This window comes from Chionomys nivalis, chromosome 6, assembly GCF_950005125.1.
Source record: "Chionomys nivalis chromosome 6, mChiNiv1.1, whole genome shotgun sequence".
NCBI classification, from domain to species: domain Eukaryota; kingdom Metazoa; phylum Chordata; class Mammalia; order Rodentia; family Cricetidae; genus Chionomys; species Chionomys nivalis.
The window spans coordinates 54,571,575-54,589,165 of record NC_080091.1 but is presented as its reverse complement, the minus strand read 5'-3'; the positions used below and the strand labels follow the sequence as shown (position 1 = coordinate 54,589,165).

Genomic DNA, 17,591 nt, shown 5'->3' with positions numbered 1-17,591 from the left:
GAGCACTCTGTCTGCTTCCTGGTCAAGTGCCATACTAACTCCACCTTAACTGCTGCAACTATGCTTTCTCCACCATGGTGGACTGACATCTCTCTGAAACCATGATCTGAAACAAAACTTTCACAAATTAAAGTGCTCCTGTCAGGTGTTTTGTTACAGCAACAGAAAAGTAAAAGATGATCTGACAGAAACAACATTTATTAGTTAAACTATAGTAGAGATCACATGAAAATTCTTCTCTTCTTCATTTTCCTGATGCAACAAGAGGCAAACACTTGAATTTTGTTTCCCTTTTTCTTTCTTAGGTGACCTGAATGAAGATCTATCTAGCAAGGATTGTTCCAGAAAAAAAAAAAAAAATACAGGAGTGGCCACTTTCCTAATCCCACATATGATCTTTAATCCAAATTAGTAGAAAATGGGAACCATGACAAATAGTCGGATTTGGATGAGCAGAAAAAGCAAACAGGAAGCAAAGTTTGTGCTAGCATTTACAGCGGGTAAGTGAAATGTGTCTCAAGTGTGGACTCACTGAGTTTTTAAAAGGAGGGGGAAAGAAACAGTCAGTATAGAATGGTCATAAACATGACCTAAATCCGACTCATATACCGGCCCTGTTCATTCTCCTGCTTTTTAAATGTAAACATAACTTCAAATCTCCTGTCTGTAGAATTCCATCTTTGATAAATTAAAACAAGAAATAGTCAAAGATGAACACCAGTTTCTGCAACCATGAAGCCAACGTTACAGTTAAATCAAAAGGAAACACAACACAGGTACCAAGTGCAGCATAGAAAGCTCGTAATGACACTCATAAAGCAGAGTCCTTTGCCTCCTTCAGAGCCACAAACCCCAGCCCCATTAGGGAGCCTTAATGGTGTAGTTTGGACTCTGCTAAGGACTTGTGGGGTTTTACAGAACACACTCACCCCTTAAGAGCCTTCTCCAAAATCACTCAGAGTTACAAGCTTCTAAGAGCCATAGAATCAGGTTCTAATGTCATGTTCACAATTCCTCTAGGGCATATAGAAGAAATGGACACATCACTGAACTGCCTCCTAGTTTTGTTTCTTACCTGTCATCTAAGCCCAAAAGAATACAATCAGCCTCACAAAGGGTTAAAACTCTTGGCAAGTTTTCTATGCTTAAAAATGATGGCAAGCCTCACTTCTGTATGTAAAATGATTGTCTGCATTTTCTTCCCTGTCTCTTTACTCCAGCAAATACATTTTATAGGCCGTGCAATGTTCTTTACAACTCACCTAAAACACATAATTTTCCTCCTGCTTATACCACTTATTTATTATTTATTTATGAGATTTATATTGTGCCTTCCTCCAAAAGGCCCAAGGCACTGCACAGCAAACCATTATATAATAAACATTAAACTCTTCTTTAGAACCGTAAACAGTGAAGTGGCCAGAAGAGAGGCAGAAGGACTAAGAGGCACAGGAGGAAGGCCATGGTTCTAGTGAAATACATAAGCAAGTCATGGGTATATTGAGAAGGCTGAGGACAAGGCCAGGCCCTGTGCTTCGAGGTTGGTTGGCCCCACTTGCAAAGATTCTGACACTGCCCTCTGTTCCAAATGAAAGAGCCACAATATCTCAGTTTTGAGTGTAATAATCCCTCAGAGACCCCAAAAGAGCAAAGACAAATACACTTACTTAGAAAATCATGTTTTAAAAAAATGTTGAAAAATAGATACATGGTGATGATTCAGAACAAAACCATTGAATTGCTAAATTGTTCTTACAAGCACATTGTCACTCAGCCCTTTTTTTTTTTTGTCAATGGTGTGACTTTCAAAGGTCCCATATGCTGAAATATAACAAAAATTCCAAGATTTTCCAAGCAAAAAAAGAGACCAGCTGACCTCTGCTTTTACACTTGGACTGTGTTGATCCAAGGTGTGTACTTCCTGCATCCGTAATTAAAACAGTGGTAGAAGAGAAGGCCAAGCACGCTCTCTCTTACACACAGTGGAGAGCATGAAAGGAGTGGGTAGTATGTAACTTATAGTCAAAGCAGATATGGGAATTCCCACTAAATAAGGCAGATGATGGTGCTCTGTGCACCAGCACAGACTGGGGTGTGATAGCTTTGCTGTTAAGGTAAGCATCTGTGTTAGCGTTAATGAGCACCATGCACTAGGCATTCTTGTGCTGCAATTACATATGCTGACCCAGACAGCATCTATAGAGTGAACCTAGCTAGTTTCATGTTCTACAATTAAGGCAACGGAGAAATGAGTATTTTGCCTGCCCTTGTTGTGCTAAGAAGTGTTTAAAGTAAAATTCATACCCAGCACTTCTAAAGTAGAAACAAGAAAGCACAGAAAAGTCATTCAGTGACTGAATAGAGGTAACAGGATGAGGACTGGACAGAGCACATTGGTCAAGGTTCCCAGCCTAGAAGCTGTTGATAGAGAGTTAACACACAATAACCGATTAGGGGCTACAAACCAAGATCTTAACATATTCAGTGCAGAAGAGCATGGGAAAGACTGTCTTCAGACAGACAGAAGGATAGGATAGACTAGCTAAGGTAGCCCCAGGTCCTCAGTGGAACTGGATGTTGGTGATTGAAACTCTGTACACTTATAAAATTTATTGTGTGTTTATGCCAAGTTATCTATAGAGTTCTATAGTGGGTCATCCCATCAATCCTTCTGTGGTGCCTCTAAATACGAATATTATATCTAGAAGACATATTAGCACAGAACACTTAATACGTAGTTGTTCTGTAATAGATGCTATACTATTTCCCCATTTTACAAGGTGAAGAATGCTAATTTTGTCTGGAACTGTTCCTCTACATATTTAATTGTAACCTTACTTAATATATACATAGATGAGAGCTAACTAAGGAGTGTGTACTTGTGACAAGTACCTGAATCTTAGACAATCATATTAGCCAAGAACTTAGCCAGTCACAAGCTGCTACCTACTCAGACATCCAAATTAGGCAAATGTGGAGTTATTACTAGGCTCTTTCTGCTCAGTGCTTCCTTTTTCTGTCTTTAAATACTGACTGCTCACACCAGCGACTGAATAAAGGTAACAGGCTGAGGACTGGACAGAACATATGCTCACCCAGAAAACACCTATAGAGAAACCTGGCTAGTTTCATAGTCTACAGTTTAGGAAATTGAAAAATTAGTATTTCGTCTACCCTTGTTATTCTAAGTTTTTTTTTTTTAAATCTTGAATAGTTCGCGGAACAAACCAATTCATAAATCATTTCCTTGCTCAAATAAACCCTAAAATCAACTAAAATCAGTTTCTCTAAAGTTTTCCTTTTAACAGATGTCGTCAGAGGTGAGATCTGATCTACATATGCAAAAAGTTCAGGAGCACCAAGCACCATTTTGAAGGACACATCCAATCCATTGATATTTTGCAGGGTGTGGGGTTATGAGTGAGTTCTTGTTCACATTTGAGCTTTATAGACTTGGCTTTTTTTTTGAGATCTTTAGCCTTGTCTGAACAACTTTTTACTAGACAGAATTTAGGGGGGAAAGACCTAAATAAAATAACTCAGTTAAATGCAACTATACTCCTCAAGGCAATATCTTTTGGGACTTAATGGTTAATAGTACTGGCTTCTCTTCCTAAGGACTTAGGCTCAATTCCGACCCCCTACAGGGCAGCTTATAACTGTAACTCCAGTTCCATAGGATCTGATGCCTTCTTTTAGCCTCCATGAACACCAAGCACACATATGGTATACTGATGTATAATCAGGTAAAGCATCCATAGGCATAAAATATCAACTCTTTTTTTTTTTTTAAAGAAGATGTCCTTGGGAAAACAAGTCTCAGACTGTACTTTTAGTTCTTTAGGTGGACTACAGCTGTATTGTCAGAGTAATTGCAAAAATAGATAACATTTTGATAAGATCATTTTTGTGTTGACTATGAGTCTTAATTGTCATCATGCGCCAAACACTAGGACCAGATGGACTATCTTTATTGCCTAAACTTTTAGTTATTTTGAGTTTGATAAGGTTTTTTAATAGACATTCTTGATAAAAAAAAAAAGAGTATTTTAATTTCTTACCTCATTTTCCTAATGTCCACCACAATATTCTCCCCAATTACATTGTATCTCCACAAGAATCTCAAATGCAGTTTCCTTGGTACAACAAGCAACCTCACTGTAGTTAAAATAGCAAAAACGTGGAGAGGAGAGCACAGGGGAGCTTGAAAGAATATTCATTGATGATTCAAGAATAGCACTTGCTATTCTTGGACAGGGTGGGGTTTCAGTTCCCAGCACCCACATGGTGGCTTACAATCACCTGATTCTTCAGTTCCGGGGAATCCAAGTGTTCTCTTCCTCTTACCTTCCTGGGCACCAGGCATGCATGGGGCTTGTGCACATATGTCATGCAGGCCAAACACTCACACACATAAAATAAAATAAAATAATTGTTAAGACATAAAGAATCATGCAGTTAATACTGGATACTGAAACAAGTTCATTACAATGGTACCCATGGTCAAGGTTTAGCTTTCATAACTAAGAGGTTAACAAGGAAGGCAGACTTAAAATCAACAAAATTTCACCCCAAGGTTTTTAGATTCAAAGAGAATTGAAATCTAGCTTAGAAGTACATGAACTACAACCTAACTTAAGAGTATTTTCATTTATAAAAAAGGTGGGGTTTTTTTATTCTTTTTTAAAAAATCACAGTAAGGTGTAATGTATATTGCTCATATCCATTTCTCCTTTCTGCTAGCTACCTATATTGCCCTTAAATTCATGTCCTTTTCTAATATATATGTGTGTGTGTGTGTGTGTGTGTGTGTGTGTGTGTGTGTGTCTGTATCAGATACTTATATAGCTCCTACTGAGTTGTCAGTGTCAGTCATATATACAAGAGTTCAGGGATTGCAGGGATGACCACTAGGTCATGGGAAACCTATCAGGTGACTTGTGTCTAAAGAAAACAGTGTCTCCCTCCCTCAGCAGCTCTGACTACATATATAAGCCTCAACTAGGCGTGGGTCTTTCTGTAATCCACCTGACCTTGTAAAAATTTATCTAAAAGCAAAGACACCATTCAGGGAAGATATGCACTGGAATCCCTGCTGACCAGAGCATCCTCAGACATTCTTTCAAAAACACTTAAGTCCTAGCTCTCATCCTCCCATCGAGATGCCTTGTATACGGCAATCACAGCAAGAGTTCTCCTTTACACATCTGGAAGATAGCAGTAAATACTAGAGACCAAAAGCAGCCTTGTTGGTGCAGAGATGAGCCTGTCCTCTGTCACTTTGCCTAGAAGATGTCCCCCATTCAAAAGGCTCCCTCCTCATCCTTTAAGCTTTAGGTGAAATGACACTCATTCCACAGCTCCTGTGTAGTCTCCAGTCTTCCACGTGACTCCTCCGGCAACCTATAAGCAAGGCAGTCCAGCACACACTCAGAAATTACTTCACTGACTGACCTGTTTCTATTTAAATACTAGCTTTTTATAAGGAAGACCCAGACAGTGAGTAGAAATCAGAAATCTGATCTCTGTCCCCTTTTCACAAATGAGCAACTCAAACTCAAAGGGTCAGCAGAGCCCTGCTGCCACTGGGGCCTTAACTATGAGCCTTTCTCACCCCTTCCTCAGTCCCTGGTGGTGGCCACTGATTCTCGGGGTTTCTTAGTTTACAGCTGTGTCACTCTCATTTCCCTCTTTATTGTCACATGAGTTTTGTTTTGTTATTTTATTTGTTTGCTTTGTGGGATCTCTGGATGTTTGTCTGTTTGTTTGTTGAAACAGAATTTCTCTCTGCAGCCTTGGCTATCCTGGAATTTACTCTGTAGACCTGGCTGGCCTCGAACTCATAGACATCCAAATTCCAAGTGCTGGGATTAAAGGCATGCTTGCCTGGCATTACAAGGTATTCCTATGGGTCTCATTCAGTGTCCAGACTTCTTTGTATGAGGACATAAGTTATAGTGGATGAGTTACAGTAGATCCTACTCCAGTACAATGTAGCTAATTGCACCTTCAAATGGCCAGTACTAGCCTATGGAACTGTCAGAGAACCAATTTTAGTTGCTTAAGCAGCACAGCTTGGTATTATTTGTTACAGCAATCATAGAAAGTTATAAGAAACATTTTACCTTTGGTTAACCCAGGGTTTCACCATATGCTTCTATAACCAAATAAATATTTCCACTGTGGTAGCTGTTATGAATTCTTTATTCTGCCAGGCAGTGCTGACACACGCCTTTAATCCCAGCACTCAGGAGGCAGAGGCAGGCAGATCTCTGTGAGTTCAAGGGCAGCCTGATCAGAGTGAGTTCCAGTACAGCCAAGGCTGTTGCACAGAGAAACCCTGTATTGAAAGAGAGAGAGAGAGAGAGAGAGAGAGAGAGAGAGAGAGAGAGAGAGAGAGAGAGAGAGAGAGAAGAAGGAGGAGAGGGAGAGGGAGGAGGAAGAGGAAGAGGAGGAGGAGAAAAGAAAAGAATTCTTCATTTCTTGGTTAAGACAAGAGGATACTTGTTTTCTATTTTACAGGTGAATAGATCATGTATGTGTCAGGGGTGGGGATAATGTTCATCTGGTGAGGGTGGAGACTAGTGTAGAGACAACAAGACACCAAGCCACCAAGCACATGTGGACGTAGCATTTATACCTGATAGTTCATTATTCCTCTCTTAGGACCAAACCCAGGAAAGAGGTGACATGTTCAAGGTAATACTTAGCTTTGCCTCACTTGGAACAGAGCAGAGCATGTTTACCAGCTAATGAAGAGCTATTGGGAGGAATTTATTCAACACTCTTCTAGCCAGTGGGAGAAAACCTTCCTTTCTAAACACTTGGCAAACTTGTTCAGGAAGTCAGTCAGGAAAGCAGCGGATCCGATGTAAACTGACTTCTCAAGTCACTGGGACGGACTGCAAGGCAACAAAATCCCACCCTTATACCTCACCCACCACTCCTTCTATCTGAGGAAGGAGAGGGGATTTGCAGCCTCTTCTGTCTCTTTTATCTAAAAGGGGACAGTTTTGTTTATAGTTTTCATCTTTCTTCTGCTTTTGCCTGTTCAACACTCTACCCTCCTCCCCAGGAATACAGAACCCACCAAAAGCATCCATTCCAGCCCCAACAAGGGAGAAGCATCTTCTCCTACCTTCTACTTGATAAGCGGCAGTGGCTGCTCCCCATCCGAACCCCACAGGAAAAGCCATGACTGCAGAGATATAATTGTCACCCTCGAATAACAGGGGCTTACAGGGAGGTCTGGACTTCAGCCAGGGGAATTGAGCAGTAAAGACTGGTGACCTCTCACCCCAGACCAGAGTGTCAGACACAGACACAAATGGAAGAAGAGCAGTAGGGTGACCCCACTCAAGTGGCCACACTGTGACAAGACTCCAATCCTGCTGTCCAAGATAAGGATTAGACTTTCTTGACCCAGCTCTCCCTTGTTCTTAAGAGACTTGCATCGCCCAAGTTCTAACCAAGTTAATGTTTATACCTGATAGTTCATTATTTTGCATGGGCATGGCTTCTAAGTTATATAATTCTCCAAGAGCGTTCCTCCCAGTCCATTTGTGTGTACATGTGGGGGGGGGGCAAGTAGGAGGGTGAAGGCATTGGTTTATGACTTTCTGGCTCCTGGTATGGTTATGGAAAAGGGTGCTGACAATTGAAGCCCCAAGCTTTACACAGCCTGTCTTTTCTTTTCCCCCTGGGACTGCCTCTCTGCTCCCCAGGCCTCTATTTCTGAAACTGTGTAGCTGTCTGTCTAAATGTGGGACATTTATGCTATTGGATAGAGCTTGGATGGGCTCTAGTGATGTAGGTTGCTGCTAACAGGGAGACAAGATAGAAGGGGTGTCCTTTGGGACTCTCGAAACTAACATTGCAGCTTTTCTTTAAGCCAACAGAATCCACGATTAAAAACTTATTTTTGAAACATTCTTGTGGAGAAAGGAGTTGAGCACAGGAAAGTTACCGGTCCCTGCACAAGGACAGGAATACAAAGAGTGGAAGGAGGGATCAGTGGAAATCCTAACCCTAAGAAGAAAGAAGCATTAAATATACACGGAAGATGAGAAGACCCCTTAAGACATTTAAAATTACAGAACTGGATACATACACATGAGCAATGCAGATGGAGCTATTTAATCCAGTCTGGAACAATCTGTATAAACCAATTTTGGGGGCGGGGGTTAAACGTTTTCATTATGGAGCACTAGATGGCAGTGTTGCAATTATTCAGGCTCACAAATGGGTTAAAATGGAAAATGGAATATCTTAATGTTCTCGGTGTGCAACAGTCCTTGCTAACTCCTTAGGCTTTTCCAGGGTTCTTCTCCAGACAGAACAACATACTTCTCTGCGTTCCACAGTCTCTAAAGTTATTTACTCCCAAACCTCAGAATTATCTTTTTTTTTTCTCAGTTCTGGTTCATCATCCCACAGATCAGTCCATCGCTTTTCAGTATCAACAACTAAATACTCGCAAACATAACTGAGGTTTTAAAGTGCTTTTTCTTTAATGTGGGATATATATGGCTATATACTGCATTAGAAATTGAACCTGAAAACTTTTGAAACTGTTTATTATTTACATCACTTAAAGTAATGAAAACTGGGAATGGTGGACCCTGCCTATAATCCCTGCACTCAGGAGACTGAAGCACAAGAATAGAATGTCTCCAGGCAGACAAAGCTACACAGTGAATTCCAAGCCAGCCTGTGCTACATATTGAGACTCTATCTCAAAAAAATAATAATGAAAAGACTGTTGATATAGATAATATATTTATCTGGAAAAACATAATTCAAAATTATAGTAAGAAAAGTGAATATTTTACATTTTTTTCAAGTCACCATTATGGTTGTCTAGTTGAAACAACTAGATACACTTTTACTTCTTATGCAGTGTGCTACCTCTTGAAAAATCCAGTGTATATTCATAGAAGCATAAGGAAGAAAATCACATATTAATATGGTTATTAAAATAATTTTGACCTTATGGAGTCCTAAATGGAAATGGGAATTTCAGCAAGCCCGTGAATCATACTTTAGGAACTGTAGACCTGGAGAGATGACTCAATGGGCAAAGTATTTATTATGCAGGCTTGGGGACCTGAGTGTGAATTCCCAGCATCCATGTACAAGCTGAGGAATGGTCAACGTATTCGGCCTTTACTCAGTATACTCCCAAAGACCACTATATCCTACTACAGAGATACCTGTACGATCATGGTTTAGTGAGCGAAACTGTCTCAAAAGGTAAGATATACCATCCCAAAAAGTTATACAGAGTTAACTTCTGGCCTCCACACATGTACTCAGAGGAAAGCACACACGCACGCATGCATGCACACACGCACAGATACAGACACACACACACACAAACCTATAGACTTCACAGTACTTTCTTCCTCCCCATCTTCTACTGCCTTACATTGCTACCCACAAGCCCTCTATCCTTCTTGCTTTTAGAAATTTCCCTAGTGATTTCTGTGGCTCTAAAACATGAATTTTCAGCTACATCTTAGAGAAGCAAGAATTGCTCAATTCCTCTACTTTCTTTTGTGTTTTGACTTTGAAATTTTGTCAAAGAAATTGTTATAAATTAAAAAAAAATACACACACTCAAATTAACCAGATGCAAAGAGTATGCAGCTCAATGAACTTCTATACAGTTAGAGTGTCCATTTGAAACAGCTGTGGAGTCGGGTGGTGGTGGCGCACGCCTTTAATCCCAGTGCTTCAGAGGCAGAGGCAGATGGATCTCTGTGAGTTCTAAGCCAGTCTGGTCTACAAGAGCTAGTTCCAAGACAGGCTCCAAAGCTACAGAGAAACCCTGTATTCAAAAAAATCAAAAAAGAAAAAAATAGCTTTATGTACTTACCATGCCAGAGGATGGAAAACCCATAAGAGACTTGGAACAGAAAACTCACTTGTTTTCTTTCCTCTTTCACAACTCACGTTCATTGGCTGTATTCAATTCTTCCTCGCCCCTCATCGTTCTCTTTTCTACATGCTATCTGTACCCACATAAATGTTTGTTTATATGCATGTATACACACATATTTATGTATATGTGTCTATATATACACAAATGTTATTGGATAGATTATGCATATAAGAGAGAGTATATCTTTTTCTTCTTTCTGAGATTGGGTGACCTCATTTAATATCATACATTCTAAGTCCATTTATTTTCAAGCAATTTGGGAAATTATATTTTTAAGCACTGGATATTATTTACATATATAAGAATGATATTCAACTCTAAAGCTACATATGATATATATATATATACCTCACATTCTCATTATCCATTCATCTATATATGAACAAGTAGGTTGTTTCCAATTCTTTGCTATAATGAATAAAACAGAAATAAATACAGGGTACAAATATTTCTATGATAGGGTCTAGGGTGCTCTGGCTATATGCCCAGGAGTGAAATAGTTGGGCTATATGGTAGTTCTGTTTTCACTTTTTTGAGAAATCTTCAAATTGGTTTATTTAATGGCTGTATTAATTTTTCACTCACACCAATAGTGGGTAATGGCTCCTTTCTCTCCACAGCCTCTCAAACATTTGTTGTTAGGTTAGTTGATGATAACTCTTCTGACTGGAATAAGATAGTATCTCAAAATAGCTTCAAATTTTATTTCCTTGATGACTGTGGATATTGAACACTTTTAGAATAATTAATGGTCACTTCTGTTGCTTTTATTTAAAAAAAATCTGCCTATTCAGTTTGTTTATTGATTTGGTTGACAGTTTTACTTTCTTGGTATTTATTTTCTACAAATCTTTAAATCCGAGACATTAGCCCCTTATCTGGAGTATGGCTGGTAAAAATATCCTCCCATTCTGTGGGCTATCTGTTAACTCTGATGATTTGCTGTACGGAAACTTCTGAGTTTCATGTGATTCCATCTACCAAAACTTAGAATTAGTTCCTGTGTTGATGTTCTATTTAGAAAGTTATTTCCTTTCCTAGTCTCTTAAAGAGTATTCCCTGTATTTTATTCTACAAGTTTCTGGTTTTAAATTAGGATCTTTGGTCCATTTTCTTTCTTTCTTTTTTTTTTTTTTGTACAAGGTAAGATATAAGAATCTATATCATTCTCCTATGGACAGAAATCCAATTTGACGCAGTATGTGTTGAACAAACTGTTTTTCCCCAGTGTGTGTGTTTGCTTTCTTTGTCAAAAATTAAGCAGACATACCTTTGGCATTTTACTTCCAGGTCCTCTACTATGCTGATCATTTTTTTTTATTTTCATGCCAATTGATGGCTGTCTTTATGACTATAACACTATAGTATAATTTGAGGTTGGATATTGAAATATATCCAGTAGTGTTCTGACTAATTACAATTTCTTTGGCTATTCATGATCTTTCTTTTTCTCTGTATGAATCCTTGTATTGTGCTCTAAACCTATGAAATATAATACTTTAATTTTCACAGGTATTGGATTAAATTCATAAGTCAATTTTGATAGTGCAGCAATTTTTACAGTATTAATTTAATTCTGCCAATCAAGGAGGAGCATGGAATGCCTTTCCATTGGTCCTGTTTACACAGAACCAAAACTAGATCACGTTAGAACCCATTCAGTAATTAACACTAAGTTTAACCAGTACCCTAGCTAAATTTCATGCAGATAGTCCTCTAAGAATAGTCACAGAAAGCAAAATATCCCATAGGCACAGAAGAAGAGGAATTCAAAACAAATTCATTTCAATGGATCTGTAAAATATAACAAAGCATCACAAAGCATATGGCACAACTGCCATTCATGCACTATCGCCAACTCCCCTAGAGTGGAATCCAATATTACAGAGAGAGCCGAAATGTCTGAAAAAAATTAGAGTCTTACTGTACAAAAAGAACTAACAAAAATATAGAAAAGTCAAACAAGTGGATGCACTAATTAAAGAAATCTACTAAGACCTTAACAAAATTTTTCAAAATTAACGTAATAGTTGATGAATGGGGGCAAAAGTGGAGTGAGCCAGCAAGCAACATTCCTCCTCTACTTTCTTTGCAAGAAAAGAACTCATCAGACTCCACTACTTCTAATGGAGGAGTTAATTTCATTGGTTAAATAAAGAAACTGCCTTAGCCCTTTAATAGGACAGAAAATCAGGTAGGCAGTGTAGACAGAACAGAATGCTGGGAGAACGAGGCCGAGTTAGTGAGTCACCATGATTCTCTCACTCCAGACAGATGCAGGTTAAGATCTTTCCTGGTAAGCCAGCTCGTGGTGCTACACAGAATATTAGAAATGGGTTAGATCAAAATGTAAGAGCTAGCCAATAAGAGGCTGGAACTAATGGGCCAGGCAGTGATTAAAAGAATACAGTTTCCGTGTAATTATTTCGGGTAAAGCCATGCGGGCGGCCGGGTGCAGCCCCGCCGCTCCCACTTCAACAACTTCATCCAGAAAGAATAACTGAAATTTGCTGCCATTTAGATCCCCTCCACCTCATTTCATGATTTAGGCTTTATAAAGAACAATCTTTTTCAAAGATCTCTAATGATCCTATTCTCCACCTCCCAATTTTTCTCCCTATTGGTTAATATCAAGATACCCACAGTCAGGACCCACTGTAGTCCGTACATAATCTTTTGGCCACGGAATCTGTTGGGGGTGGGGTGTTTGGGGTTGGTTTTGGTTTTTATAGTGCTAGGAACAAACTCAGCCCTTGCTCATGCTCCACTGTTGGGCTACAGTGCTAAACTATTGACTGAATCACAATCTCACATTAATCTCTCAGATCCTGCTGTCCTCCCTCCTGCTCATCAGACCACCAACCGCATGATGGTAACTAAGAGCACTCTGTGCCCTGGGAAATGCTGGGAACTTGTGAGTCACTTTCTTATGAGACTTCAGGAAGGAGAATTTATTTAGGTTCATGGCGTAAGGAGATACAGCCATCAGAGAAGCTTGGTCTGAGCAGGCATGGGCTATAAGCATATTCTCTTTTCATTTCTACAGATTAAGAAGCAGAGAGAAATCTGGCTAGAGCCTGGGATGGCCAGATTAATAACCTTTGTGTCTTGTCTCCTGTTTCCCTACTCTGCCAAGTAGGCTCTATATCCAGAAGATTCTAAATTCTTCCAAAATAGGACCTCCATCTTGGGACCAGGTATTGAGGCATGTGAGCCTGTGGGGGAACAGTTTACATTCGGCTCATAACAAATAAATAAATTCTCTACCATATAAGGTTCAAAAAATTAAATAATTTATGTTTGATTTTTATTGTCTTTAAATTGTTTTTTCATGCAATGTATTTTGATCATATTCTTTCCCCTTCCCCCAAAATTCTATTTCCCGAGGAAGAGTGATCTGGGGTGGGAAAGAAGGTTGGAGGAGGGAATGGGAGGAATGCAGGGAGGAGAAACTGTGGCCAGAATGTAGTATATGTGAGAAGAAGAAAAGAAAAAATCTCTTCCTGGATTGTGAAATAAACTGCCTTTTTTAAAAATGAAGGTTTGTCCTCATAAATCTTGACCTCTTTACTGGAATTGCTGAGGTTCAGAAGTTGAATTTTTCCATTCTTATATATGTACTTTTCCATTCTGTGTATATTAGCAGGAGAGGGGATTGCTAGTGAACATTAATTTGTCTGTTTATGGCAAAGGTGTCTCGACATCAAATGCAATCATCTCCGTTTCCATCTGGACCCACTCTCCAGCATCATCTGTCAGTTCTCTGGCACGTGCATGGCCCCAGGACTGAGTCCCGGGCAGCACTGTCAGGCGGGATTAGTGTACAGGGCTTCTGTCCTGCTTCAGTACACAATGACTCATGACTCATGTATGGGTCACCATTCATTCCCCTTTCATCCTTTGGCTAGAGACACAGGCTCTACTGGAAAATGTCAAAGTTTCAGCAATGTCTGGGCAGAAGACTTTTACTATAGTATGGAGTAAGACTGTGTTGGCTGCCCAAGCAACCTTAGTACTACCCTATTAATAATAATACATTTTTGTTTTACTAAACCACCACAGTCAGGGAGATGCTAATACATAATCTGAATCATAACTAGATTTCACACACATACACACATGCACACACACACAGAGTGTAGGGGTGTGTCTTAAGGTTGAAGTTGCATCCTCCAGCAGTGGGTCTTTATCAGTGAGATAGTATCATGGGTGAAAAAGAAATGAAGAAGAAAGTGGTAGAGAACACAGTGAGGTAAGAAGGAAGACAGGGAGAGACCTAGAGCTGTTGGTGCAGTACATTAGTCATGCTGATCTTCTGCATGATCTGGTCAATCCAAGAAGCACACCGGTATGAACGTGTTTTCTAAGCAGCCCCAGTGACCCCTATTAACCGTGTGCTATTCCTCATTTTTCAATAATTCTAATTGTAATTGTGAATCTGTTTTCCATAAGATCTTCCAGGCTATCTCAAGCATCAACTTTATTGCTTTAGGCTGGAATTACATAGACTGACTGTGATAATACCAGTTTCTCATGCATGGAAATGCATGGCCAAATTAGTTATAATGATATTCTTAGTTTCTCAGAGTCTGTCAAAATATGGTTGGAGGAAGAAAACCAGTAATGATAATTGCCAATTATGAGAATTCTGATTATTGTGGTGAATGTAGGTTCATTTCTAGGAGCAGAGGACAAAGACATTTAGTCAGCTAGGTTACCCTAGATTCAGTTAACCTGTCTCTTGGTAACAGGATCTGACTTTTGCTTGCTCTGTGCAACCTGAATGCTTCTAGGAAAACTGATATAGTGTCCCATCCAAAACCTCACTATCTCCAGGGACTCATTTATGTCCATCTCCATTTCTCATTTCCTTGGTTATAGGGATTGGATCTGACATGGGCTTGACATCCAATTCAAACATTGAGATGCCAGAGAAGTCCACCTGTTCCTGAAAGACATTTCCCACTGAAGCTGGGTTTTGGTGTTTGTTTGTTTGTTTGTTTGTTTGGCATACCATTACCACTACACTTCAGTGAAGAAGTGTTCCTCTTCACAGACATTTCATAGACATAAAGAGGGCCAGCTTTGGAACATACAGGACAATGAAAAAGAGACCACTGGATGATCCATGGATTTCCTTTATGATTCAGAGCTTTCTGAGTTGAGTTTTCTGTTTCTTACAAACAAAATTTTCAAACTGTGATTCAAACTGTGTGTGTGTGTGTGTACTTTATGCTTATAATTATTTAGCTAACCATGAACAACATGCATTTCAATGCCATGATTTTACTTAGATATGAATAGTTTTCGTTTCAGGGTCATTGGTTTTATTTTGAAGATTTCCTATAATGTGAAAAAGCTTACAGATGACCTGCACAACTTTGAAACACTGAAAAATGTAGGCATGTATATAACATAAAAACTGTATAAACAGCAGGGCGGTGGTGGCGCACGCCTTTAATCCCAGCACTCGACAGGCAGAGGCGGGTGGATCTCTGTGAGTTCGAGACCAGCCTGGTCTACAAGAGCTAGTTCCAGGACAGGCTCCAAAGCCACAGAGAAACCCTGTCTCAAGAAACAAACAAAATAAACTGTATAAACAAAATTTCCTTTATCACTATTACCATGCAACTTATATTGATCTATTGTAAAAGGTTAAAATCCATCAATACCCATGTATTAGTCAGGATTCTCATGGCAAATGTAATAGGCTGTGATCCAGGTAATCTAACAATGGCTGTCTACCAATGTAAAGTCCAAGAACGCAGCAGTTGTTCAGTCCATGAGTCTGGATGTCTTTGCTGGTCTTGAGTATGTGCTAGAATCCTAAAGAAAGAACAAACTTGCTAGCACAAGTGAGGAATTGCAGGCAAACAGTATTAACATCCTTTTCCCACGTCCTTTATAGAGGATGCCACGGGAAGTTGAATCCTAGATAAAAAGATTGATGGAGGAAGGTCATTGGCTAATAAAGAAACTGCCTTGGCCTATTTGATTGGCCAACCTTTAGGTGGGTGGAGTAAACAGAATAGAATGCTGGGAGGAAGAGGAAGTGAGCTCAGATGCAGGGCAGCTCCTCTCAGGCAGACGCAATCAAACAAGCCACCAGGTCAGACATGCTGAATCTTTCCCGGTAAGACTAGTGCTACACAAATTATTAGAGATGGATTGATCGAGATATGAGAATTAGCCAGTAAGGGCTAGAGCTAATGGGCCAAGCAGTGTTTAAAAGGATACAGTTTGTATGTTGTTATTTCAGGGCATAAGCTAGCCAGGCGGCCAGGACCCGGGCTGTGGGAAGAGGCCCGCAGCTCCCTCTACAAAAGATGAATCCTCCCACCTCTAAAGATGCAGATTAAAGGTAAGTCTTCCCAACTCAAATGATTTAGTTAAGAAATATCTCTAACAGGTATACTCAGTCACTTGAGTTTTAGTTAGTTCTAGATCTAGTCAGTCATATTGACAACCAAGAATAGCCACCACAAGTCGCCTATAGAAATACAGGTACCATCACAATCAAAAAATGAGACAGAAGTCCAGATGTAGCCACATATTATAAAACTAACTACAGGGTGCACTATATGGTGTGATCATTTCTGTCTCTTACTGTTGCTATTGCAGAGGCAGCAAGTGTTGTGAGCATCTATCGAAAACACCCCATGACACAGACTGCCTCCTCATGAGCTGTTCTTCTTCCAAGAAACTGTATGTCACAGCAAAAAGCGATCTCTCACAATCTTCACATGGTTTTCAATGAACAGCAGATACAATACCTGTTCAATGACTGTTTTTGTTGTCCATAAAGCTTTTGGTCAATAGCAGCCTACTGAGTTAAGTTCCTAGAAAGGCATATAATTCAAGTTTATAATTGAACTTTCCGCTACTTTCAGCAGTTGGCATTCCTAACCTCAATGTCATTCAAGGGTCAGTCGAGCACATGTGATATATTTACTATCTGCTTAAGCCTGTGTTTTGAGTAGATGTTCATAATTGAGTATAGACACATGAAAGTGGAGGAGTGTGTGTGTGTGTGTGTGTGTGTGTGTGTGTGTGTGTGTCTGTGTGTGTCTTATGGGGCGGGGGGGTTATAACCTACATTCCTTCTGTTCTGTTTTCATTCTGTTGCTGTGACCAACACAATGACCAAAAGGAACTTCTAGGAGGAAAGGATTTATTTGGCTATATTTCAAGGTCACAGTCCACCACTGGAAGAAGTCAGGGCAGAAAGTTGGAGGCGGGGTTATTTTCTGTTCCACAAAGCATTACCTCTGATCAAGAACTCTCTTTACAGCCAGAGTTACCGCAGGACCCCCAGACAATGCTGCTTACTTGCTAGCTCATGGCACAGGACTGTCTCACTTTCTTCTATATCCCAGCCCCACCGACCCAGGAAACAGTAGCATCCAGAGTGGGCTGGCCCTTCTGTCATCAATTAACAACCTAAGACATCACCGCACAAAAAATAGGTGCGATCCTTCAATGGATGCTCTAGACTGACTAAGGGCAGGGGCTGAAGAAATTACCCAGCAGTGAGGAGCACTGCCTGCTCTTTCGGAGGCCTGAATTCAATCCCCAGCACTTACATAGCAGGTCACAACTGTTTGTAACTCCAGTTCCAGGTGCCCTCTTCTTGTTTCCCTGGGTGTCA

General features: G+C 39.9%; 1 protein-coding gene and 1 pseudogene across 1 annotated transcript in view; one reads left to right on the top strand and one right to left on the bottom strand.

Annotated features, from left to right (window-relative positions):
* The window catches only part of LOC130876461 (cytosolic beta-glucosidase), a 119,653-nt gene extending 112,457 nt beyond the window's left edge, over nucleotides 1-7,196 (bottom strand). The window contains exon 1 of the mRNA XM_057773013.1: nucleotides 7,139-7,196. Within this exon, the coding sequence (XP_057628996.1) occupies nucleotides 7,139-7,196 (58 nt within the window). The remainder of the gene's footprint in view (nucleotides 1-7,138) is intronic.
* A 6,952-nt stretch (nucleotides 7,197-14,148) lies between these two features.
* LOC130876340 (enolase-like) overlaps nucleotides 14,149-17,591 on the top strand; it is a 46,061-nt pseudogene continuing 42,618 nt past the window's right edge.